Here is a 25,238-nt window from a genome sequence, read left to right on the forward strand (position 1 = left end):
CTCTTTGCCTCAGTTTCCTCATCTATTGACCAGAAATAGTAACACTGCTTTCCTCATAGGGTTGTTGTAAGAAATGGATTAATGCATACAATGCACTAAGAACAGTGCCTGGCACATAGATAACTCCACATAATGTTGGCAGCTCTTCTAATTTTGATGACAGTTCATTGTTTCACCAACTCTAAGTCAGGCAAAAGGCCTGACTGCTTTCTAGGCACAGAGACCCTATAGCAAGTACACCTGGAAGGGACCTTGGAGACAACCTTGGAGACCACTGAGTTCAAACCCCCAAGCTCATCAACAGTAAGAGAGGGGAAGAAGCTTGTCCAAGGCTACCTGGGAAATGAGCAGAGCAATCAGGACTGAATTTCACATATTCCTGGCTCCAGAGTCAGTGCCCTTTCTCTCCTGATGTGTTTCCTCATATAAACTTTTTTTGTTTGCTCAAAGAGCAATCTGCTGTGGAATGTACACACAGAGAACAGATAAACAAGGGTCTGCCTGGCTCAAACGCAGGTAGGAAAATACCCTGCCCACTTGGCCCTGAGGCATTTTGGTGGATTCCCAGGGCTCTAAAGAACAGAATGGAGAAACTCTGCTCTGAGCCATGTCTCACCTGACAAGCCAGACATGGCTTGTTGCTGACCACTGCCTTGGCTGGGTCATGGATAAGAGCCATTCCTGAGCACCCAAAGAGTGATGGCTGGGAATGGACTGCCAGCAGGTGGTGGGGCGTGGAAGCAGTCCAGGGACTTTCATCCCATTATTCAGCTGCTACCTGCATTCTTGCCAAGCCTCTGTCCCTGAAACCTCTCTCTCCCTATGTGCAAAGTAGAAGAGGCTCTTGTGTACATCTGCTTACACACCCTGTCCATCCTTTTCAGAACACTGAAGAAGGTGGGGGAGCACAGGACAAGGCTGGGCTACTGGCAGTACCCCATTCCTCTAGCACTGTGACTGGTTCAGAGATGAACCCAGGATTTCACTGGACCTACAAGAAACCCAGATTTTTGAATTGGTGGGGAGGCCTCTTTTCTCTTTAGTCAAGACAGGGTAAGACTATAAAGTCAAAACTGCTGGTTGCCATGATTCCAGCAGGAAAGGACGAGGTGACCCAAAAAGGGAGCAGGGATGAGAGAAAACAATGAGAGAGAGAATCCAGAAACCCCTGGCTCTCATCCCCAGCTGCCACGTTACTGAATATATTCTGGAGCACAATGTTCTCTTCCTTGTTTAACCGGTAGGTGACACTAGCTGTGCTCACGTTGGACTTCTGGACTTGAGCAAAAGAACTGACTAGTATAATAAGGTAGATCATAAAGTAATGATTACATTAAATGAATGGGAAGGAACATGACAGATTCCCTGGTATGCAGGCTGTGGCAGGGCAAGCGGGTCAAGGGCCTGACACACACCAAAGAAGGGCTTGTATTGATAACAGCATCAAACTTCCTCTCTTCCAGAACAGGGGCTCAATTAGCAATTCTGATTGACAGGGACTCTGAAAATACAGACTAAAGTCTCCAGATGAAAATCACATATTTACTGTTTCTGGTTTTGTGTTTTTGTTTTTGTTTTTTTTACCTTGAGCTGCTTGAGAAAGTCACAGCAATACCACAGAATGCTCTTGATCTGCTTAATCCAAAAGAGGGTGAGGTCCTTAGAACAAGCCAGAGACACATACCAAACCTACAAGTGAGAAAAAAGAATGTCATGGGCTGTTATTGAGATTATATCACATATGCTCTAACTGTTGGAAATGGACCTATTAGTTAAAAGTCCAGTGCCAGATAAAGCAGTAGACCTGAAAAGATGACTAAGCAGCAAACAGGACTTATTTTAACACTAAACCCAAAGACAAAACACCCTAGTAAGAAAATTGTGGCAGGAGCAGAACATAGCTACTAGGATCATGAAGAAAGTAAGGAATCATGTTTTCCATCTACTGCTTATTTGCATTTGTATGTAAATTGATCCTAACATTCAACAGGAACTTTCAGAGCCCAGTAGGCTGGCCCTTAAGAGCTTGTGGGAGGCACTGTGGCTCCCGTCCACTTACCTTAGGCTCATTCTCAGCATCCATGCTGCTCAGGATGCTGCGACACAACTTCTCAAATCTCTGCAAAGAGACACACTGTGGGTTATACATTCCCACAACCAATGAAAAAGTGAAAACGAAGAAAACAAGCCTTCGGCGGCAGGTATTATACCAGGGGATTCACATACATAATCACAGGCAGTTCCTTCCTACAGATGAGGACACTGAAGATCAGAGAGGCTAAAGGGTTCTCCAACTGATGTCCTAAGGGCTGGAGTAATCCTACAGAAATGTTTTAGAAACTGGTATATTTCACATAAATATTCAAAATGAGGCTTCTTTCAAAAAACAGTATCAATCTGGCAAATTGGACTTGGATTCCTGCAGGCCAGCTGCTCTCTCAATTGTGCTCTCCAGTTTACCATTTCCTAAGTACTATGGATACTGACTTTTGCCTCACAGACAGCAGCCTTTATCATCACTTTTATCCTCCAATGCAAAAGGAAACTAGAAAACAGGTTCCATTTTGGCTATACCAATCCTGGATATACCCTTAAACAATGTGATACTGGGCAGGCTGCCCTACCACACTGAGCTGCAGTTTCCTTTTCTATAACATGAAGGTTACCTCCTCCAGCTTACCTGTCCTCATCTATGTAATCATGTGTTCACTGCCTACATACTCCTCCCTCTCTTGCTGGCCTAAGAACTCTCTGAGGGTAGAGACCTTGCCTGTCTTGTTTCCTTCCAAGGCCCCAGTGCCTAGAGAGGGTTGGCACAATGTGAAGCTTAGCAATAGCAAATGCCTAACAGCTGGTAAATGGAGACATGCCTCAATGGCATTTTAGTACTAGTATAGATAACTATCTGCTTTCCTGGGATTATATTTCCAGGCTGATCATTCTAATCCCTAAGGTGCAAACTGGCACTTCTTGTATGATTTGCAGGATACTTAAAAAATTTCAAATTAATTGCCAAGATTTATAAATTAGAACACTGATGGTGGCTTATGCCTATAATGCCAGCACTTTGGGAGGCCGAGGTGGGAAGATCACCTGAGGTCGGGAGTTCAAGACCATCCTGGCCAACATGGAGAAACTCCATCTCTACTAAAAAATACAAAAATTAGCCGTGCGTGGTGGCACATGCCTGTAATCCCAGCTACTTAGGAGGCTGAGGTGGAAGAATCATTTGAGCCTTGGGAGGTCAAGACTACAGTGAGCTATGATAGTGCTACTGCACTCCAGGGGTGAGAGTGAGACCCTGTTTCAGAAAATAAATAAATGAATAAATAAATAAAGGACATTCAGCATGAAGACCTAGATCTTTGGCATCTCTTAAAAAAAAAACAACAATCAGAGTCTGAGTCCACCACTGAGGTGAGTAGCTGCTCCCCATGGATGGCGCAGGTCACAGACCCTGCTATTCCCTTTGACGTCCTCACCACTGCTGCCTGTCAGTTACTGTTTAAATATGATTTGTATTTCATATTATGTTTTATCTCATATATGGGTTTTTTTAACTTATTAACTAAACTTCCTGGCTCTTGTATGCATCCAAGTTCAACTTGTGCTTATAATGGTCAATGTGAAAAGATTCCCAAAAGCACTGGGCATAATCACTCCAAAACAGGTCACAAGAAAACAAAAGGAACAGGATGTGGGGGTGACAATAACTACCTCATAAAGCTGCTATAAGAACAGACTAATATTAATAATTACAAAAGATATGACATATGGAAGTATTGTGCATGTTTGCTACTGTTTTACCTCATTATCCTCTTTGATTCTGAATAAGAACAGTAGTTTCCTTGCAATCTTAAAAATACAAAGTGCACTTCTTTTAGTGGACCCAGGGTCATCTGCTTTAAAAAAGTCATCAATCTCTCTCCTAGAAAGGAAAGAGACATTTTAAATTAGCAGTTTATAGCACCTGGAAGGCTTTTCAAGCACTCTAGGAGAAAACTCATGTATCTGCTATCAATTAGGAGCAAGAGAAGCATGTGCTAGGGAGATCCTGGCCTTCACCTGATCTCTCTCTGCAGTTGACTCCGACAGAGAAAACTCCGGACATGGGCCTGGATCACAATAGCTGCTCGCTCCCGCTCCTTCTGCACGAGCCTTTCTTCTCGTGCCTGACGGGCTCTATCGATGAACCATGCTCTTGAGGTCTGAGACAGGGTGAACATGTTTGCAAACTTGCACAAACCCTGCAAGGAAAACGGGCAAGTAGGTGTTGTAGATTGTTGTGTGAAAAACACACATAGAAAGGGGCCCAAGAGCAGAGAGTGGGCAGGGACCTGGGCAGCAGAGATACTCAGGACCTGTTAACACCCTCCCAAGTACTAACAACTCTCAGCACAAGTCCCAACCTCCTACAGGCTCTTTCATGCAACTCACCAAAACCAGGGATGCTATGTCCTGTACTAAATAATCACTTCTTCTTAAGGGAAAGAGCACAGTACCTGGCACAGGATAAGGGCAGGCCCAGCTTTATGAATGAACAAAGAATGAACCAATCCCACCCATAAAGCTCTAACTCAAGCTAGGTTTCCTGTAGGCCAAAGATTCCCAGACATTTGAATTTTCTGGAGTAGTCCACGGTATTTGGGAAACCAACACTGAGAGGTCAGCTTTTATTTTTCCAAGTAAGGACTCGAGGGAAAACTCAAACGTGATTATTTACTGTCATCATTATTGTATTCATCCACTCACTAAACAAATATTTACCGGTGCCTACTTTGTGACAGCACACAAAAGAGAGAGGGCCATTTTAACATTAACAAAGCAAAAGGTACACACTTCAGAATGCAAGACAGTACACTACATTGAATATATTTGGTTTTATGTATAATTTATTCCATCGTCCTTACAGTTACCATCCTGCCAAGGACTAATAAAGACTTGACTGCAGAAATGCTCCTGTCCACTGACAGGCGCTTTTCTAAACAGAAGCACTAACTTATACACTAAGTTTTTATCTAAATCACCAGTAACTGGTTTTCCCTAAAGGGACAGCTTTTGCTAGCAGCCTAAGGTACACAGCACTGACCCAAGGAGGCTCCCATACTGAGATGATTTCTTTAGATGCTTGGTGACTTTGTTATTCTATACAAATGTACAATCAGCCCAGTCCTAAATACTGAAATGAATTATTCAGAAATCCAGACTTCCAGAAAACAATCTCTACTCCAGGCTACTTCACTCAAAGCAGCATCCATGTGAATACATCATCCAGAGTAAAAAGCTGGATGGATAGAACTAGAGGCTATTTATCCTAAGTGAAAGAACTGAAAGAGAAAGCCAAATACTGCATGATCGGACTTCTAAGTGGGAGCTAAACAATGGGTCCTCATGGACACAGAGAGTGCAATAACGGATAATGGAGGCTCCAAAAGGTGGGAGACAGGATGAGGGTAACAGCTGAAAAATTACCTATTGGTACAATGTTCACCACTCAGGTGATGGATGCACTAAAAGCGCAGACTCCAGCACTAAACAATATATGCATACAAGAAAACTGTACTCCCTAAATCTAAAAAATAAATTTTAAAATTATTAAAATAAACATTGAATACAACAGTATTATCTCCTAGAGGTGTTAATGAATGGCATGTTACTGAAAAGCATTTAATAAGTGTGCTCTATTACTAGTATTAATAAGGACAATACAATAATACACTTTTATAACCAAAGAAAAAGTTGGTGCTAGCCTCCTGCCATATGAACGTATAAAGGGACCTCTGGGACCCCTTCTCAACAGTGATTCACATCTGTCAAACATCATCAGTAATCCTTGAAACAAACTAACAGAGCCCACCTGAGCACAGGAGGTAAGGTATTAGGTTGGTGCAAAAGTAACTGTGGTTTTTGACTTTTTTTTTTTTTTTTTTTTTTTTTTTTTTTTTTTTTTTTGAGGCGGAGTTTCGCTCGTTACCCAGGCTGGAGTGCAATGGCGCGATCTCGGCTCACCGCAACCTCCGCCTCCTGGGTTCAGGCAATTCTCCTGCCTCAGCCTCCTGAGTAGCTGGGATTACAGGCACGCGCCACCATGCCCAGCTAATTTTTTGTATTTTTAGAGACGGGGTTTCACCATGTTGACCAGGACGGTCTCGATCTCTTGACCTCGTGATCCACCCGTCTCGGCCTCCCAAAGTGCTGGGATTACAGGCTTGAGCCACCGCGCCCGGCCGGTTTTTGACTTTTTTAAAAAAACACTAAGCAGCAATTACTTTTGCACCAACCTATAAAAGGCTTGGAGAGAAAAGGTAGCCATCTTCTGAATTATTTACTCTTTCTGGAGATCTCACCTGAGGACGTTCCTGTGTCACAGAAATGCCAGGTAATCATTAGTGATCTTGCACAGGACTCGTGGCTGAGAACAGCTTCTCACTTCAGAGAAGCTTGTCTTTTTTCTGGCAGAAGCAGAAGAAAAAAATCAGACTTAGGGTTAAATTTTATAGGTGTGGCATCATATATCTTCCTCACTGAGTACAAGTAATAACCACAATGCCAATGGTTTTTAAAAAACACCATGGGGTCCTCTTTATTTAATGTCTCATCTAAATGTTACACTGTATCTCTTCAATCCTCACAGTTTAAAGGGAATGTGCTGAAAATAATCCCAAAGTTGTTGTTGAATTAAAGTTATGATGGGAAGCAAAAATAACTTAAAGGCATGGAATGTTAAAAAGAGCTATTGAAAATCATGTTTGACACTTTCTTTTTTCTTTGAGACAGAGAGTCATTCTGCTGCTGATACTGGAGTGTGGCAGTGTCATTTCAGCTCACTACAACCTCCATTCCCGGGTTCAAGTGATTCTCCTGCCTCAGCCTTCCTAAGTAGCTGGGATTACAGGCGTGTGCCACCACGCCCAGCTAATATTTATATTTTTAGAAGAGACAGGGTTTCACCATGTTTCCCAGGTTGGTCTTGAACCCCTGACCTTAGGTGATCTGCCTTCCTCAGTCTGTAATCCCTCAGCTGGGATTATAGGTGTGAGCCATCGTGCCTGGCCATGTTTGACATTTTTAATGATATAGAAAAATGTCTATGCCTTAGAAGTGAATAAAAGGCTGCCTGTGAACCAATAAAAGCCCAATTATCTAAAGAAAAATGCACATGCACACAGAAACAAAACTGGTATGAACTATACCAACATGTTACCGGTGCTGGCTGTTCTGAGGTACTGAAATTGTGGGAAATTCTCCTTAATTGGTCTGTATTTTCTAAATTTTCCACGGAATGCACATGGTGAAGCAGCACTGCACAGTGAGGAGAACAGAGGCTTTGGGAGTCACAAGGAGTTGAAGCCAGTCCCTAGCACTGCCATGTACTGTAGGGAGAATGCCTAATTCTTTTTTTTTTTTTAAGGCAGGGTCTTGCTCTGTCGTCCAAGCTGGAGTGCAGTGGTACAATCATAGTTCACTGCAGCTTCTATCTCCCAGGCTCAAGTGATTCTCCCACCTCAGCTTCTCAAGTAGTTGGGACCACAGGTGCACATCACCACATTTGGCTAGTTTTTAAATTTTTTGGAGCAGTAGGGTCTTGCTATGTTGCCCAGGACTCCTGGGCTCAAAAAATCCTCCTGCTTTGGCCTCTCCAAATGTTGGGATTATAGGTATAAGCCACGGTGATTGGCCCTGAGTCTTTCCATCTGCATCTATTAATTGGCTTAGAGGTTGATAATGAGGACTAAATGTGATGATGTGTATCAAGTACCTATTGAGGTACTTGAGTGCACAGTGTAGGGTGTATAGTCAATAAGTCTAACTGATCTACTATTTTTATAGACATGGGGATTTTTTTTTTAAAACCCTTCAGCAGTGGGTCCCATCTGCACAAACACTAAAGTTCTCTGGGTAGGAAATAATGCAGCCTGACATTTCTCACCCATTCACTTTTTTTTCTACGTTAAATGTACTAAGATTCACCAGTCCTGTCCCTTGGGCTATGAACTCCTGGCCCTGTTGTTTAGACTGAGTAACAGATTCAGGCTCCTTAGAGCTGCAAAAGAGCAGGGCCCAAGTCATGAGTGCAATGATATGTTCCCTCCACACCATGCAGACAGACAGTGCCTAGATGGCAGAGGGTACATGGAATTAGAAAGGGAAGAGGGAGCCTCTTCCTAAAAGAAAAGCAAAGTTGCATGCAAACTGTGCCTAAGTAACTGTAAGACTATCTTAAAACTTTCACTGCTCCCAGGGGGCCTCTCAGAATAAGAAATTATTCTTATCCTCTTCCTTGAGATTATCATCTCTTCAGCAATGTTATTGGTTGATTTCTGTTTATAACATATAATAGCCTACACTTTATAGTTTTTCTTATCCTTTCCTATATACCTTCTCCGCCTCCACAGTGGATACTATAGTTCATCAATCAAATAAAACACACAATCAAGTGTTTATTAAGTACTTATTTTGCTGAATGCCATGGAGAATCAAAGGCTGTGCACAGCAGAAAAAGTCGTGCATCAGAGAAGGTGGGCTGGGCCTTGGTTCTTTTTAGTACTCATTCTATCTGACATTTGGCCAAGTTACTTATCCTCTCTAGGCCTCAGTTTCCTTATGTCTAAATGGAGGGTAATAACAGTGTCTATGTCCTAGGGTTGCTAAAAGGATTAAAAGTACCATTTACCCTTCTTGTACCTCAGTTTAGTCATCATAACATTGTGATTAGGATTAAATGAGAAAATAATAATAATGGACATCTGAAAGCATATAGCATGTAAGTGAACTTTACTGTATTGTCCTTAAGAAGCTTGCAATCTAGTTAGGAAAACAAGAATCATATAGGTAGAAAAATTGGAAAATAAGAGTTGGTGGTAACCAAGATCATTTAAAAAAGTAAATGAGTACCCATTATGTGTCAAGTCTTTGTAAGTGATTTCATCTAATAACGACAGGAGTCCTATGAGAAGATCATTCATGATCTCCTTCAGTCCAGTTTAGACCATTAGTATGTGGCAGAGTCAAGACTGTAATAACTAAGAGACAGGATTCAGACTCTTGTCTTCACTCTGTACTCCCAAAGCTGAAGCACCATAAATACCAACTGCTACTGAGCCAAGAGGATTTTCCCTGTACAGTAGGAGAAGCTGGGCCACCAAGTTAACGACCACCACCATTTGTTCAGGGCAGACCGTGTATCAGACACTGTACAGACATTTAACCAACTTGTCTCTTCAACAGCTCTATCAGGTCTCGATAATCTTTCTTCTTCTTTTTTTTTTTTTTTTGACTAGGAGTCTCACTTTGTTGCCCAGGCTGGAGTGCGGTGGTGCGATCTCAGCTCACTGCAACCTCCACCTCCCGGTTTCAAGTGATTCGCCTGCTTCAGCCTTTCAGGTAGCTGGGATTAAAGGCACCCACCACCATGCCTGTCTAATTTTTGTATTTTTAGTGGAGACGGAGTTTCACCATGTTGGCCACGCTGGTCTTGAACTTCTGACCTCAGGCCTCGGCCTCCCAAATTGCTAGAATTACAAGGCGTGAGCCACCGCGCCCAGCTTCAAGAATCTAATTTTTATTTAAAGAATAGGAAACAGGACTTAAAGAGACTATTCATACTAACAGCTATTATTTATCGAAAGCTACCGCCTATCTAGGTGGATGCTTTTGAATTTGAATCCATGTATAACCAAAGCAATTATTTATTAGTAAGTAAACAAGATCCAGGGCTCCCTCATCCACAGAGCAGCAAAACAAAGAGAAGCTGAGAATTCAACGTTGCCTGTGGGGGCTACGCTGGAGTCAAATTACGACCAAGCGTTTCTTTATTCAGAGCTAGGTGTCAGGCACAGTACTGAAACGTATTTCACATCCTTTGTGAAACCTGATAATTACTCCATTTTACTCAGAAGGAAACTGAGGCTCAGAGGGAACTCACCCAAGTCGCACAGAGAGCGAATAGTATTCGAACTCCAGTTTAGATGACTCCTGGGGCCCGGCGTCTCTCCTCGGCATCAACAACCACAGGAACAAATCAGCCAGCATTGGTCCGTTTATAAAGGCCTATGATCCCAAAAGTGAAAAGATGTAGAAAGGGCCGCGGAGAGAGCCCCTGAAGCACACAAGCCAGATCCCAGCACTTGCCCCTCCGACCTGGCCAGGCAGGGGCTCGGCCCTAGAGTCACCTCCCTCAAAGTCCCCAGCCCCACCACCCGGAGAACTAACGACCTGTTCTCACTCGCTACCCGCAGGCCGACCTTTATTCGCTGGAGGTCCCCACACTCGGGGCCGGGGCCGCAGCTGCCACTGGCTCAGCCCAAAACACTCGAGTTCTGCCAGACCCGGGGCAGCAGCCGAGGCACAACCGCCATCTTGCCCCAGGGTGTTCGCTTTCAGAACTCCGCCAGGAAGCAAGCATCCAGTTCCGGAAAATGACAGTTCCGCAGAGCTTCTTCGCCCGGGAAGGAAAACTTCCCCACACCTTGTCATCCCCTCTGGCAGCTGAAATAGCGGAGGTGGGATAAATGCCCGACCCAGCCGAGAGAAGCTGGAACCCATTCCGGCCGTGGAGGTTGGAAAGAAAGCTGCCCTCTAGGCGCACAACGGATGGCTTAAAACGGTGCGCTCTGCGGGGCGGAAGTGGGGTGCGGAGAGCGGAAGTTACTGCCCCGGCCCCGCCTCCGCCTCCGCCTCCGGCTGGCGTGAGCTGGGTGTTTCCTGCCTCTCTCAGTCCGGGTTTGGAGACTCCGGCGTCCTCCGACTTTTCATGGTAGGGAGGGCGGTGCCCACCGACTGGGGGCTGCGGGCGGCCGAGGAAGCTGGGCAGCAGTAGAGTATAAGGAGAAGGGACCGAGGGGAGGGGGTGCGATGGGGGCAGTAGCGATAGGGGAGAGGCATTTGAGGGATTGGATGGGGGAAAGGCTGGGTGTGGGGGAAGGGCTTTGGGTGGAGAATTAGAGGTAGGGGTATCCCTGGCAGTTAGGAATCTGGAAAGCGCATTTGGGCTTAGGGAGTAGAATATGTGTGTGCGTGAGGAAGGGGTGTCTCCGAGTGAGTCCTGCGTGCTGGTGGCAGATGGGGTTTGGTAACTGCGAGGAGAACAAAGAGATATCATTGAAAACGGACATTTGGGGTGGAAAATGAGGATTTGGAGGATTACGAAGGGGAATAGGCAGGTTATGAGGTGAGGTAGAATTTATTGGGGCGGAGCGTTTGGGGTTTTGGAGGTTGTGGGTGGAGTCGCTGAATTTCCAGGAAATGGGGAAGGGGCTTCCAGCTGCGTCTGATTACACGGGCCAGTGGGCGAAGAAATCAAGGGAGCCCAGCAGGCGGTTGTGCGTTCAGTGCTTGGAATTCTGGGGAGAGATGCCAGGAGCCTGAGGTCAGGATACCTGCGCCATGGAGTCCAACGCCTCAGCTGGCGCCTGGGTACTTATTTGTAACTTCCATTGAGGCCAGAGGTGACCACGCAGAAGCAGCGGAGGATGTCTCAAGATCTGCCTCTCCGCTGTGGGGTTTGTCTGCTTGGGATCCTCAAGGGTTTGTTCCCTGAATAGTTCCTTGTCCCTGGGTAGAGATGACTAAAGATTGGCCCAGATCTTCTTTCTACTTGTTTGCTTGTTTGTCACGTCCCTAGTAAGTGCAGTCTTTAGGGAAAATCAGTCACAATGATGCTGCTGAAGGAAAATCAGTTATCCTGTATCTGACTTTGACTAGTCTGCCCCATTTTGTGCAAAATAAGGACCAGCTGAAGGGAAGAAGGCGGCATAAACCAGTAGTTCTCAAACTGTGGTCCTACCAGCAGCAACACCTGGGAGCTTGTTCAAAATGGCTGAATTATCAAGCCCTATCACAGACTACTGAATCAGACATTCTTGGGGTGGAGCCCATCTATCTGCTTTAACAAGCCCTGCAAGGGATTAGAGTAATGATATCTTATTCGGACTGTGTAATGAAAGGGGCATAAGAGTTGGGAGTCAGAGGGCTCTTATAGGTGTGATTCCTAGTTTTCTCCCTTAAAAAGTGGGGTTGATGATAAAACATCTTTCTTACTGGACCATTGAGAGAAATAGGCCAAGAGTTTGTATATTAAACACAGGAGGAGAATGTCATTCGGTGGAACAGTTGCAGTTGGTGGTAGCTGTCTCATAAGCAAATTTTGGGTGTAAAATAATGCTGCAATTATGTGACTGATGCGACTAAGTTTAGTTGAAACGGAACAGCAGACTTTTCTGAGTTAGAGAAATGCCCTGAGTTTGGGAAGATTTTATAACTGGCTTCAATACAGTGTTTCTTAAACTTCTTTGCTGTGGGAATCCCCTAAGGTGATGCTTTGTCTCACATCTCTGGCACTTCTTAGACAAAGCTGGTTAAACACCTTAGCTTAGGTGGCAGTGAGCCCTTGTCCTGCGTCGGAATCCCCTGAAGAGTTTTTTAAGCACTAGTGACTCATCAGCCACCCCTCTGCATCTCTGATTAATTGATACTGATTAATTGATCTGGGGTGTAGCCTAGACAAGCACGTGTGTGTGTGTGTGTGTGTGTGTGTGTGTGTGTGTGTTTGAGACAGGGTCTTGCTCTGTTGCCCAGGCTGGAGAGTGCACTGGTGTGATCTCAGCTCACTAAAGCCTCAACCAATCTTCTAGGACTACAGCTGTGTGCCACCACGCCCGGTTAATTTTTTTGATTTTTTTTTTTTTGAGATGAGGTCTTAAGTTGCTCAGGCTGGTCTCAAATTCCTGGGCTCAAGCGATCCTCCTGCCTCATGCCTGCCAGAGTGCTGGGATTATGGGTGTGAGCCACTGTGCCTGGCCTAGCATTAGGGTTTTTAGGTACACCCAGGTGATTTTAGTAGCCAGGGTTGGGAACCAGTGGCCCTTAAGTTTGAGAGATCCAAAGGAAACTACATAGGACTAGGTGCCAAGTACTTTAACATTCATTCTCTGAGGGTTTTGAAGATTATGGCTTTAACACTCTATTTTACAAGTTAGAAAACTAAGACTTGGCCTGGCGCGGTGGCTCAAGCCTGTAATCCCAGCACTTTGGGAGGCCGAGGCGGGTGGATCACGAGGTCAAGAGATCGAGACCATCCTGGTCAACACGGTGAAACCCTGTCTCTACTAATACAAAAAAATTAGCTGGGCATGGTGGCGCGTGCCTGTAATCCCAGCTACCCAGGAGGCTGAGGCAGGAGAATTGCCTGAACCCAGGAGGCGGAGGTTGCAGTGAGCCGAGATTGCGCCATTGCACTCCAGCCTGGGTAACGAGGCGAAACTCTATCTCAAAAAAAAAAAAGAAGGAAAACTGAGACTTGTGTTAAATTGCTTAAATTTCATGAAGGAAGTGGTGGAACTGGATTGCAATCCAGGTTTGCCAAAACTCTTCAATTTTCCTTAACACACGCATACAAGACTTCTAGAAAGAAGCATATAGAAAACGGGGGGGTGGGGGGGATGGGGTCGGGCCAGGTGCGGTGGCTCACACCTATAATCCCAACACTTTGGGAGGCTGGATCATGAGGTCAGGAGTTCAAGACCAGCCTGGCCAAGATGGCGAAACCCTGTCTCTACTAAAAATACAAAAAATTAGCCGGGCTTGGTAGCATGCACCTGTAATCCCAGTTACTTGGGAGGCTGAAGCGGAGAATTTCTTAAACCCGGGAGGCGGAGGTTGCAGTGAGCCAAGATCATGCCAGTGCAGTCCTGCCTGGACGACAGAGCGAGACTGCATCTCAAGAAAAAATAAAGAAAAGAAAATGTGGGGTCTGGGATTTGGTGCCTTTTTTCCTACTGTACTTGCCTGGGCCTCCTTTCCAGTCAATTATTTTCCCCTTCAGCTGCTTTTCATATTTTCATGCATGCATACAGTTGCTTCCTGCTGTGGCTCTGAAGCTGTGAAGTGGGGACTTGCTTTTGCTTATGGTGTTTGGGTTTGTTTTTATGTGTCAGGTTGCCAATTCACGGGGCCCAGACCATGGAGTTAATGGTAGCTTAAATAAGGAGTACAGTACTTTTTAGGACAGTGAGCTGGAATCTTAATGGGCTTTAACATCTCCTGGGGGAGTTTTTAAACATTCTGCTGCCTAGTCCACATCCCAGACCAGTTACATCGGAATTTTCATGGTAGGACCTAGGTGTCAGGAATTTTTAGCTCCCAGGTGATTTCGATTGTCACCAATTGGAAAGCCACTGTTTAGAATCAGCAACATTATATTCAGGGGAGGTGGAAAGGAGAGAAGAGAAATTGACCCATCTAACTGGAGTAAACTTCTGATTGAATCAGATCCGTAGCCAGTATCACAAGTTTTCATCGCCTCTTTGTTTCACATAACCAATTTTGCTGTCTCCTGCCTCACCTCCTCAATGTCATTAGTAATGAAATTAAACCTCTGAAACAAATCAAAAAGCAGCGTCCTGACTGGGTGCGGTGACTCACACCTGTAATCCCAACACTTTAGGAGGACGAGGTGGGTGAATCACCTGAGGTTGGGAGTTCGGGACTAGCCTGACCAACACAGAGAAACCCCTGTCTCTACTAAAAATACAAAATTAGCCAGGTGTGGTGGCACATGCCTGTAATCCCATGCCCTAAGGCAGGAGAATCACTTGAACCTGGGAGGCAGAGGTTGCAGTAAGCTTAGATCACACCATTGCACTTTTTAGCCTGGGCAAGAAGAGCGAAACTCCATCTCAAAAAAAAAACAGGCGGGATCCCAGTCGCAACAGCGGGGAGAGTCCTCCCTGGAAAGGTTTGCTATAAGGGTGTATGCTCCACTGCCTCGGTTCACTGTAACTTGGGCTCAAGGACATGAACACTGCCAAAACTTCCCCCAGGGCTTCTCCTACAATCATGTTGACTGACCTTTGGAGCAGGTGGGCTCCAAAAAGCTTCAGTGCTTTTGTTGCCTAATCTGGAGTCTCATTCTAGATCTGGATGACTCCTGCCTTTATCTCTGTCATTAGAGCTGGAAACAATCTCCAAAGACGAGAAGATAAGTTTGAGATTTCAGGAGCATTCCCAAATCATCATAACTTGAGTGTTTCCTGTCTGAGTGTTTACTTGGAGCCAGGGAGCCCTGTGAGAGAGGTGAGACTGTTGGCCCTGGACACAGCTACTCAGTGGCAGGGCTGGGGCCTTTAAGCGCAGGTCTGACTCCAAACCCTTAGCCACACTTTACCTCACAACTTTTTTCAGGGCTTTTTGGACTCTTTAAAGAAGGGAGATGAGGCCAGTCTTTCTCAACTTATATGTCATAGCTCTAAATCTACTTGACATGATGGACTCTGGGCCAGCCACGACTTGCCCACGTCCTTCACTGGCCCCATCACTGACTCAGCTCCTGGCTTAGAGAGTGACTGACCCTGTCGGGGCCCTGGCATCCAAATCCACAAAGTGGAAATAACTGTGGCTGTCTTCCAGCATTGTTTGGATTTTTAAGGCATATGGTGATAGAAATTAAGTGGTGAAGGGACATCGAGGGGCTTTCTGGAGCCATGGAAATGTTCCAAGACAGCTTGATTGGAGTGGGGGCTACACAGGTGCAAGTATTGACCAAAACACATCAAACTGTATACCTAAAATATACTTTATTATGTGCAAATTATCTTTAAAAAGGTATTGGAAAGCCAAAACAAGGTACAGTCATGCACCACATAATCACAGATTGGTGACAGACTGCATATGTAACAGTGCCTTAAGATGGTAATGGAACTGAAAACTTCCTATAGCCCAGTGGTATTGTAGCTGTGATTTCACTTGTAGCGCAACATACAATGTGTTCATGGTAATGCTGGTGTAAACAGAACTACTTCACTGCCAGTCACTGCCTGTTAGTGTGAGGTCTCTGGGGACTGATTTCAGTACATAATAGTCGATAATAGTAGTAAACTTGATATATTACTGGTTAGTGTATTTACTATTCATGGTTATTTTAGAATATTCGCCTTCTAGTTGCTTTTTTTTAAAAAAAGTAAAAACTGTAAAACAGCCTCAGGTGCTTCTGGAGATGTTCCAGAAGAAGACATTGTTGTGGGAGATGACAATTCCATGCATGTTACTGTCCCTGAAGACCTTCTACTGGGACAGACTGTGGAAGACAGTGATACTGATCATCCTGACCCTGTGTAGACCAGGCTAATGTGTGTTTATGTTGTAGTTTTGAAAAAAAAAGTTTCAAAAATAAAAAAAAAATTAAAAATAGAAAAATGCTTATAGACTAAGGATATAAAAAAATATTTTTGTACAGCTGTACAATATGTGTTTTAAGCTGTGTTATTACAAGAGTCCAAAATTTTTTAAAAATTAAGTTTTTAAAGTAAAAAGTTCTAGTAAGCAAAGGTTAACTTATTATGGAAAGAAAATACGTTTAAATAACGGTAGTGTGACCTCCCTGCGCAGCGTTTCCACAGTAGTGTGCAGTGATGCCCTAGGCCTTCACATTCACTCACTGCTCGCTCACCCAGAGCAGTTTCCAGCCCCACATGCTCAATTTATGGTACGTGTCCTATGCAAGTATGCCATTCAAAAAAATCCCTCACATCATATTTTCACTGTACTTATGTTTAGATATACAAATGATGTATGACTTTACATGAAGTATACTTTATGTACTTTTTTGTCTGTTTCTTGGTAGGTGCCTTACAAGATGCTAGAGCATTTTCCATAATAAACTTTTATTATATAAAATTAGATCTGAAAGGGGTGCTTAAAAAGCATTTCCATTCTGGGGGAAATTTCCTTAACACACACCCTCACCCATGACTGTAAGCCTTGTTTCTCCCCCTTCAACGTCTTCAGTTTTGGAAACTGTATTTCAATAAACTAAACCTGTCATCCCATGGACAAACGATTTTTCTGAGGGAGGTGGCTGGTCATAAGTGTTAGTGTGAGGTCTCTGGGGACTGATTTCAGAGGGCAGCTGGAAGGGAGGGGCAACCCCTTCCTCTGGGCCTCTTTTACGTTTGGCATCGGGCAGCAGAGACCCCAGGTGAGCTAAGCCTGAGCTTTCGAAAACATACTTTCTTGTGACCTTTCTTGATGAAAAAGGAACTGTTTCTTGAGAAAACTTTCCTTTCCAGGAGGCCATTCTTTATCTATTTCACTCTACAAGGCCCTGATATGGCAGGTGATATCCAGGACACTCCTGGTGGCCATGGAGGTGGGGAGAGTTGGCCAGAAGAGTTGGATAACCTTGAATTGAATATTGTCTGCAACTGTCGCATTGCCTCTGCTGTTGTAGGCTGCCACCCTTTACTCCCCGTCCCATTTACAAAAATAACACTTGTGTTTTATCAGGTATAATCATAGTACACATTCATTATAGAAAATCTGGAAAAGCTAGAAAGGCGTAAAGAGTTTAAAAGCAATTCCTTTTCAGTTTCAGGGAATAGTTCAAAAAAGTTGTGTGCTGTCAGTGCACTGCAGCCAAAAACCACAAGGAGCATACCCATAGTCAAACCAAGTTGGGTTTATTTCCTGGTTGCATTGAGGGAGAACTGGGGACATCTCAGAGAAGGGCTTTGGGCTTGTGTTGGGTGATTTGAGGGAGTTCAGAGAAGTGGGGCTTTGCTGAGGCAGGCGGATCACCTGAGGTCAGGAGGTTGAGACCAGCCTAGCCAACATGGCGATGCTGCTGGGAAGCTGGGCTAATTCTGTGATTGGGTCTCAGTGATTCCTGTCTTGAAAGCAGGAAGAAAGGACACAGGCTAAACCTCTAATTGGTAAAGCAGCAGCTGCAACTCATATAAGCCAGGATGGGGGATCTTTGGTCATTTTTGCATTTTGGATAATGTTTATGTTTTTGTCTGTGTTCAGACATGATGACTGAATGGTCTTGTTTTTGTCTCATTGCAAGGTCACAGAGTGGCCTTGTCTGATGGTGATGTGCTGTGAAAAATGAGTGATGTGCAATGGGAATGGTAAGGCCAGCTGTGGGGGCCTGGCCAGGCCAGCTCCTGGCTGTCAGGGCTGCTTCACTGTCTCTGTACCCCAGATTCAGCAATGATTTTGCCCACCCTTACATATCTCTAGCTCTACAATTCTGAAACCTGTTCGTTTCAGACATATTTTCTGAGCCCATATGTGCCAGATACCGGTCTCAGTTTCCAGACCTGCCTAAATCAGCCACTGTATCCATTTCTTTGAGATGTACCAGAGAGTTGGCCATGGTGTCAGGGAGATTGTAGTGGGATCTTGCTCTTTTGGACAACACTAGTCTAGGAGGTCTAATTTTGCAAAAACTTGGTTCCAAAAGTTTCCGTGTCTGTTGTTTAGTCCTCAGAAACACCTTCTTCCCACAGGAAGTGATAGGAGTGCGAGCTGGAATCCCATTCAACTTCATAAAAGCTTATTTCATCTGTGATGCAGCTGAAAGATGACACTTTTAGCTAGCTATTCAGTGGTACATGGCAATAAGGAAACGTAGAGAGACCTGGGCAGTGCATTAGGCTGTTTGAGGGTGCAGCCAGGGTGTTCATTTGTATAGATGCTAGGCAGAAGGGAAATGCTTATAACACAAGGGTAGTGGCAAACTTGTGCCTGCCTGCAGGGTCGGCAGGTGAGGTCAGCGTATGAGGCTGTCTTGGTGGGGTTTGGGACACACTAGGGGATGCATGGCCCTCTCTAGGGGGCATTCAATACCCCAGCTCCCACCAGTTGTTGCCTTGCTAGCCCAGTTGACCTCTGATTCTAAGAGAAGCCAAGTGTCCAGATTTTTCTGTGAGTGTTCCTTAGTTGTCCACATTGGACGCAAACTTTTCAATGCTGTGTATGCATGGCTTAAGCAAAACACATCTGGAGGCCAGGTGGAGTCCACAGGCTGAAAGTAGTCAACCAGGCCTGATGTCCTGACCCTGTGTCCTCTCCACTGGCAGGAAGAGATGTCAGGAGAAAGTGTGGTGAGCTCAGCGGTGCCAGCAGCTGCCACTCGCACCACCTCCTTCAAGGGCACAAGCCCCAGCTCTAAATATGTGAAGCTGAACGTGGGTGGAGCCCTCTACTATACCACCATGCAGACGCTGACCAAGCAGGACACCATGCTGAAGGCCATGTTTAGTGGGCGCATGGAAGTGCTCACCGATAGTGAAGGTAAGCTCACCCACCACGCTCCTCATTTAGTATCTGGTGATCCTAACCAAGTGGCTGAACCTTTTGGTCTCATTTTCTTCCTCTGGTGAAATGGGCACGACAGTACTTCCTCATGGGGTCATTGGCACATAGTATTCATCCATATGTGGTCAATGCATATATATATATATGTATATATACACACACACATACACACATTTTTCTTTCTCTTGTAGAAAGTTATGTTAGTAAAAGGCAAAGAATTGTTTAGAGGAGTCTTGTCATAACTACTTCCTACCCACCTGGAATGATCAAAGAGCCCCCCAGCATCGAAGCTCCATCCTTATCTGGCTGGGTTTACGGGCAGGTCACATGAGGTTTAAAAATAGCTCTGTCCTTCATTCCTTGGCCTGTGATTGCTTAAGACCAGACCAGGACACAGCCTGACTTGACCTTGACCCTGCCTTTCTATTTCTGAGACTGGCCTTCTGTGCTGCCACCCCACCTTTCTGGGGACATTGACTTGGGAGGGTGGGTGAGTGTTCACATAAGCGGGTGGGACTGAGGGACCTAAGCCTGGTGTCCCACAGTTCATTCTCTGATCCTAAGAGGGCCGAAGCTTGGGCTGCGGTGAACACTGGTGAGGGTGTTTTTCTCTGTGTCCAGGGAAGGCCAGGTTGTGGGGCTGGAGGTTCCACTTCCTGTCAACTCCAGTTTCCGGTCAGGCAGCAGTGAACTGAGGTTGGAGCCCCAGGGCTGCCATCTCACACTTAGCTTTTGATGACTGGGAGGATCCCCTTGGCTGTGCCACACCCCACATTGCCCAAGAGTGTCTGTGGAAATCAAGACAATAGCACCCCAGCTGCCGGAGGAACCAGGCCTTATCTGAGAACCAGGATTGTTGTGGTTTTTCTTGTACCCCACCCAGTCTCTGGATGGGCTCAGGAAAGGCCGCTGAGTTGCCTTGAAAGTTGAGTGGAAGCCTCTTCTCCTCCAAAGCCTCGCCTTGGTGGCCTGATGCTGTATCAAAAAAGAAACTGACTCCTCTGTCCCCCTGTCCCCGAGTGGTACCAGCAGGACTGCTCACCTTCTAAATGCCTGCTACACTATGTTTTTTGCCTAGTGCTGCCTGGAAAACACATCTTCTCGGGGGACACAGTGTCATTTCGACACTGCAAACTGGCTTGTTTTATGTAATTGGAGCTCAGCCCTTTCTTCATATCATTATGAAAAGCTCATAGTATGGCATTTTCCCTTCCTTCCTTCCTTCCTTCCTTCCTTCCTTCCTTCCTTCCTGTCACCCAGACTGAACTGCAGTGGTGCCATCAGAGCTCTGCAGCCTCCACCTCCTGGGCTCGAGCAATCCTCCCACCTTAGTCTCCTGTGTAGCTAGGACTACAGGCATGCACTACCAAACCCAGCTATTTTTTAGAATTTTGTGAAGATGGGGCCTCACTATGTTGCCCAGGCTGGTCTCGAACTCCTGGGCTCAAGCCATCCTCCCACCTCAGCCTCCCAAAGTCCTGGGATTACAGGCGTGAGCCACCACATGTAGCATAGGTATTGTTTCATTTAATCCTCACCAGAATGCTTTGAGGGGTGAATACTATTGTTACCATTCCAAGTGAGGAGTCTCCATCTCAGGGGTGAAATGCTTTTTCAAAAGCGGATGGGACTAGAAAAGATGAAGCTGCTGAACCCAGGACTTGCCGGCTCTTACTGTCTGCTGTCCATGGCTAGATGTGGGCCTGGCCCCAGGCCAGATTGTTTGACTGTGGCATCCTTACGGTTTAACTGTTGGCTTTGTGCCGAAGCCCTCTGGTGGGGGCCCTCGTGAAGGCCTGGGCTGGTAGGCTGGGTATCTGGCCTTCCAGCCATTGTCTGTGCATGGCAGAGCGATCCTATTGGTCTTTGGAAAGAGAACTGCACAGCCTGACCGATGGCCTACGTGTTGCCTCAGATGCACCCTTGGGTCTACAAATTGGGATAGACTCCCTGCATCTTGCAGCTCCACCCTGGCCTATGGGCAGGAAACCTGTCAGCTGCAATGAAGTTTGCTACAGATAGGCAGAAATGCCAAGTGCAGCTCAGCCAGGCAGTGAATCCAGCAGTACAGCTTGCTGGATAAAGGACAGGGGCTTTGAAGGTCCTGAACAGTGGAGGCTTCATGTTGCCCAAGAAAGTGATTGCTTCAGAAGGGGGACCTGGCATCCAGCATGGGGGGAATAGTCTCCTTTTTGCTCTGGGTTCTGCTACCTGTTTGAGTTTTGTACTGTGTGCAAGTAATCCCTAAACCAAGAACTTGGATGTTGATGTTAGCCAGGCCTGGGTTCAAGTCCTGGCTCTGCTGCAGGGTCACAGTCACAGCTGACATTTATGGAGTTCTGTCTACGTGTTGTGCTAATTTTGGCCTATTTGCCATTTACTGATAATGTAACATTGGACAAGTGGCTTTTTCTCTGAACCTCTTTCCTCCTTTCCCAGTGGGGAACGATAACGCTTGGCAGAGTTGGGGATTGAGTGAGGACATTGGAAAGCACTTGCCACAGGGCCTGAGATGTTGGGGGAACTCAGTAAATGGGAAGTGTTAATGATGGCTTCCTTCTGAGTGTAAATGTTGAGGGGATGAGTGCTGCTGAGGAGCTGCAGAGAAGCAGGTCTTAGCAGTATGTGAGGAGAGGCCGCCTGCTTGGCCTTCAGGGATGGGCGCCCCGCAGTTCCACACTAACCCCATGCGATGGCTTTTCTGAGAAGGCGAGGATGCTGCGGCAGTGAGCAGGCCTTTCCCAGACTCTTTCCAGAAAGGTTCAGTTCCCACAGTGCTTGAATTTTCACCTGACTCCTGGTCAATATCACCTTTGGTCCCCGGATTTAGGTAGCACCTTTCACAGTGGATTCCATTCAGCATTTGCCTGTAGTGGTCTGTTTCATCCCTGTTGCTTGGTATAATACTTCCCCCTGTTGTATCTTTTCTAATGTCTTGCTAATGTGTTTTGGAATTAGGGAGTGTGTACACTAGATTGAAAAGTCATTCATTTTAGGATCACACGCTCCCCTAGAACACTGAGAAGTCCAGTCTGATCCATGGGAAAGCTGTAGTTCCTGAGGGTTTCACTGAGATCTCCAGCCCTTCTACCTTACATGACAAGGCTCATTTGTAAAATTCTGAAGTACCTGAGAGCTTTTACATTGTGAATAATATAACAGACTCACCTGTGCCATCGTGCTCAGCCCAGGCGTAAAGTGTGACCTGTACCTGTGGGGCCTCTTTGTACCTTCTCTGTTTGCTTCTCTCCCTTCCAAAGGTAAGCTTTCGGGGTCACTAGGTGGATCTCAAGCTTGGCTACAGAGTGAGTCACCTGAGGAGGTCAGTACTGGTGTCTGGGTCCCAGCCAGGGTGTGGCCCGGCAGCAGGATTTTGAAGAGCTCTCCCGGTGATTCTAGTGCGCAGCCAGCGTTGAGAACCACAGGTGTCGATCTTTCCAGGTATTGCTTTTACTACAGCTGTGCATGTCCCTAAACAAGGCGCTGCTGGTGTGTTTTTAAACGTGCTGTAAATAGTACTGCACAGTTTGTATCTGTTTTGCTTTTGCTTTGGGATCAATCTACGTAGCATGATGCTTGTGAGATCAATCCACAACTAAATAGCTCTCATTAGGAACTTTCCTGGTGGTGGAATGTCCATTCTAGAAGCATAGAACCACTGCCGGAGCCGTAGTCTGTTATCACGTAGAGGGTTTGCGGCATTCACCGTTAGGAATGGCAGCGTCCTGGAACACTTTCCCCGTGCGTGGGAGTTTCTCTGTGCGATGCTGCCCAACCTTTGCCACATCCTGGCTCATGTAGACAATCATATTTTCACTTTGGCAAATGAGGGGGCTCCAGACTATCTAGACGCGCCCCCAAACCATCTCAGGGGCTATGGCTTTGTGATCTTACCCACTGTTGGGAGCTCAGCCCTAGAGTTTATTCCCAGGAGGGGAACTGGGGGCAGCACCTTCTGCTTCATTAGATATTGCAAGAGTCCCTTCTAGAGTGGTTATGGCAACTTCTACTCCCCGCAGAAGTCTGGATTTTTGCCAACCTCTTGATACCGTCCAACCTTTTATTTAATCACAAATCTGGTGAGTATGATACGGTACCTTGTTTTATTCAGCATTTCCTCATTTCTGGTATGTTGAGCATGTTTTTATGTTTATTGGACTTTTGGGTTTAATCTTTTAACTGCTTGATTGCATCTTATTACTTTGCGTAAGTTCATATTCTGGATCCTGTTTCTTTGGGGTCCACTGCTGCAAATAGCTTCTCTCAGTCTAACTTGTCTAAGGGTTTTTAATGGGGCTTTTTGATACCTCAAAGTTTAAATTGCTTTTTTACACTTAAGTCCTTGATCCACCTCAGTGATGCCCAACCAATGGGTGATGTTTTGGGACCTTTAGCAATGTCCAGAGACGTTTTTGGTTGTCCCATCTTGGGGGTGTGGTGCTCCTGGCATCGAGTAAGTAGAGGCCAGGGATGCTGCTAAATACCCTACAGTGTACAGGGCAGCCTCCCAAACTAAGAATTATCTGGTCCAAAATGTCAAAGTGCGCAGGTTGGAGACCCTGCCGTAGGGATTCTGATTCAGGAATGAGGCCAGGTTCTAGAATCTGAATTTTTCACAAATAACCTTGGGTGGCATTTATGATCAGGGATGTTTGGGAATCACAAAAATATAGAGAAGAAATACCTTAGTATGGCAAGGAGAGGTCAGTGAAGGTTCCCTGGAGGTGGTGGGAGAGGGGAAAGAAGAGGTCAGACATTCAGGGAGAGAGGAAGCACGTGGTATGCTCATGAGGCAGGGAGGAGGGCAGCTTAGGGGCTCAATCCCCCGGACGCCCAGAGCAGCCGTCTCCCTTGGTTCCCTGGAAGCAAGACTGACTCCATCCTGGGGGCTGGAACTTGCTGCCTCTGGATGCTGCTGCTCTGCTTCCAGCAATAATGATGAGACATGAGATTGTCAGAGACCCATAATTGCTTTTAAGGGCTGTTGGTAGACCCAGCATTGTGCTGTGTGCCTTCAGTACATTCTCTCATCATATTTTTATGTCAACCCTGTGAGATCGTTTGTAGAAGAGAAAACTGTTAGAGGTTAAATGAGGCACCAGTGTCATCCAGCAAGAAGTTATGAGAGCTGGGTTTCCAACACCTAACTGCTGTGCTGTGCTGTGCTGTGCTGTACTGAGGACGTCCTGGAGCCCAAGTCCAGCACTGCCCACTGTGGTCCTGGTCAGTTCTGATCTCCAGCCTTGCCTATTGGGTCATGGGATCGCAGGCTGCCCTAACTTGGATAGCCTTCCTAAATAGCCCTCGAGCCCCATGGCAGCAGGCGGGAGACCCCCCACATGCGAGGAGCTGCGTGACTTCCATTTGCCTTTCTACATGCTAGACATTTGAGCTGACTTTCAAAGGGATCACTTCCTGCTTTGAAAGCAACCACAGTATCTTAGAGTCAAAACGCTAACTGAAACCTCCTGGAGAGTGTGCCTGGCTCCTTTGCCCTTATTTGTCCAAAGTATGATTCCTTCGCCACAAGCATTTCCTGACGGCATTCTTGAGCCGGAGCCCGGTGTCACGGTCCGCCTGTTCATTTATGGGAACTCTGGGCTGTCACTTGGATAATTGATTTCAGGGTCCTGGGCCTTCCTAAGCAGCTGAGTTCTGCAGGCATCAAAGGCAGAACGTGGAAGTTTCCTTCCCTGCACAACTGAGTTGAATTCTATTTATCTTATTTATCTTTTTCATTTCGGGCGGAAGGAGTTTTCCTGTGAGTTCCTTACTTTTTCTTTGTGGTCTAGTCCTGCCGCCTCTGCTTGCGAATGGCACTGAACCTCTCTGAGCCTCTGGTTTTGTCTGTGGAAAATGCAAGGAATGAGCCCCCCTCAAAAAAGAATTGGTAGAAAGATGATACTGTCTTTCCATGCCTTGTCAGCCTTCTGAGAAAAAAGTACTTAGTGCCGGTAGCACAGAGGCCTCAAGCCTGCAGGCCCTGCTCAGCTGCAGATGTGTTTTGTTTGCCTTGTGGTGGGTTGATGACAGTTTTGTTTTGTTTTAATTAGTTTGCCATCCTTTAAAAATCAGGGAATTCACAGAAAAATCTGGATTTCTGGTATTGCATGGAACATCAGAGCTCACAGCTCTTGGGCCCA

The 25,238-nt window shown here is 45.9% G+C and overlaps 2 protein-coding genes across 5 annotated transcripts in view; one reads left to right on the forward strand and one right to left on the reverse strand.

Annotated features, from left to right (window-relative positions):
* The window catches only part of UBE3B (ubiquitin protein ligase E3B), a 57,273-nt gene extending 46,884 nt beyond the window's left edge, over positions 1–10,389 (reverse strand). The window contains exons 1-7 of one of the 3 annotated variants that reach the window (XM_012469118.3): positions 10,245–10,388; positions 9,926–10,050; positions 6,348–6,452; positions 4,066–4,247; positions 3,808–3,928; positions 2,060–2,119; positions 1,585–1,689 (exon numbers count right to left, since the gene is read on the reverse strand). In XM_012469118.3, the coding sequence (XP_012324541.2) occupies positions 1,585–1,689; positions 2,060–2,119; positions 3,808–3,928; positions 4,066–4,226 (447 nt within the window). In that variant the 5' untranslated portion in view covers positions 4,227–4,247; positions 6,348–6,452; positions 9,926–10,050; positions 10,245–10,388. Of the gene's footprint in view, positions 1–1,584; positions 1,690–2,059; positions 2,120–3,807; positions 3,929–4,065; positions 4,248–6,347; positions 6,453–9,925; positions 10,051–10,215 lie in introns of all 3 variants that reach the window. The other 2 variants (XM_064379872.1, XM_012469119.3) reach the window with 2 other exon arrangements.
* Positions 10,390–10,688: 299 nt separating this feature from the next.
* Positions 10,689–25,238, forward strand: part of KCTD10 (potassium channel tetramerization domain containing 10) — a 28,997-nt gene continuing 14,447 nt past the window's right edge. For both annotated transcript variants that reach the window (XM_012469120.3, XM_012469121.3), the window contains exons 1-2: positions 10,689–10,756; positions 18,858–19,071. In XM_012469120.3, the coding sequence (XP_012324543.1) occupies positions 10,754–10,756; positions 18,858–19,071 (217 nt within the window). In that variant the 5' untranslated portion in view covers positions 10,689–10,753. The remainder of the gene's footprint in view (positions 10,757–18,857; positions 19,072–25,238) is intronic.

This window comes from Aotus nancymaae, unplaced genomic scaffold (genome assembly GCF_030222135.1).
Source record: "Aotus nancymaae isolate 86718 unplaced genomic scaffold, 86718_ANA_hifiasm-v0.15.2.pri h1tg000021l, whole genome shotgun sequence".
In the NCBI taxonomy this organism is placed as follows: Eukaryota; Metazoa; Chordata; class Mammalia; order Primates; family Aotidae; genus Aotus; species Aotus nancymaae.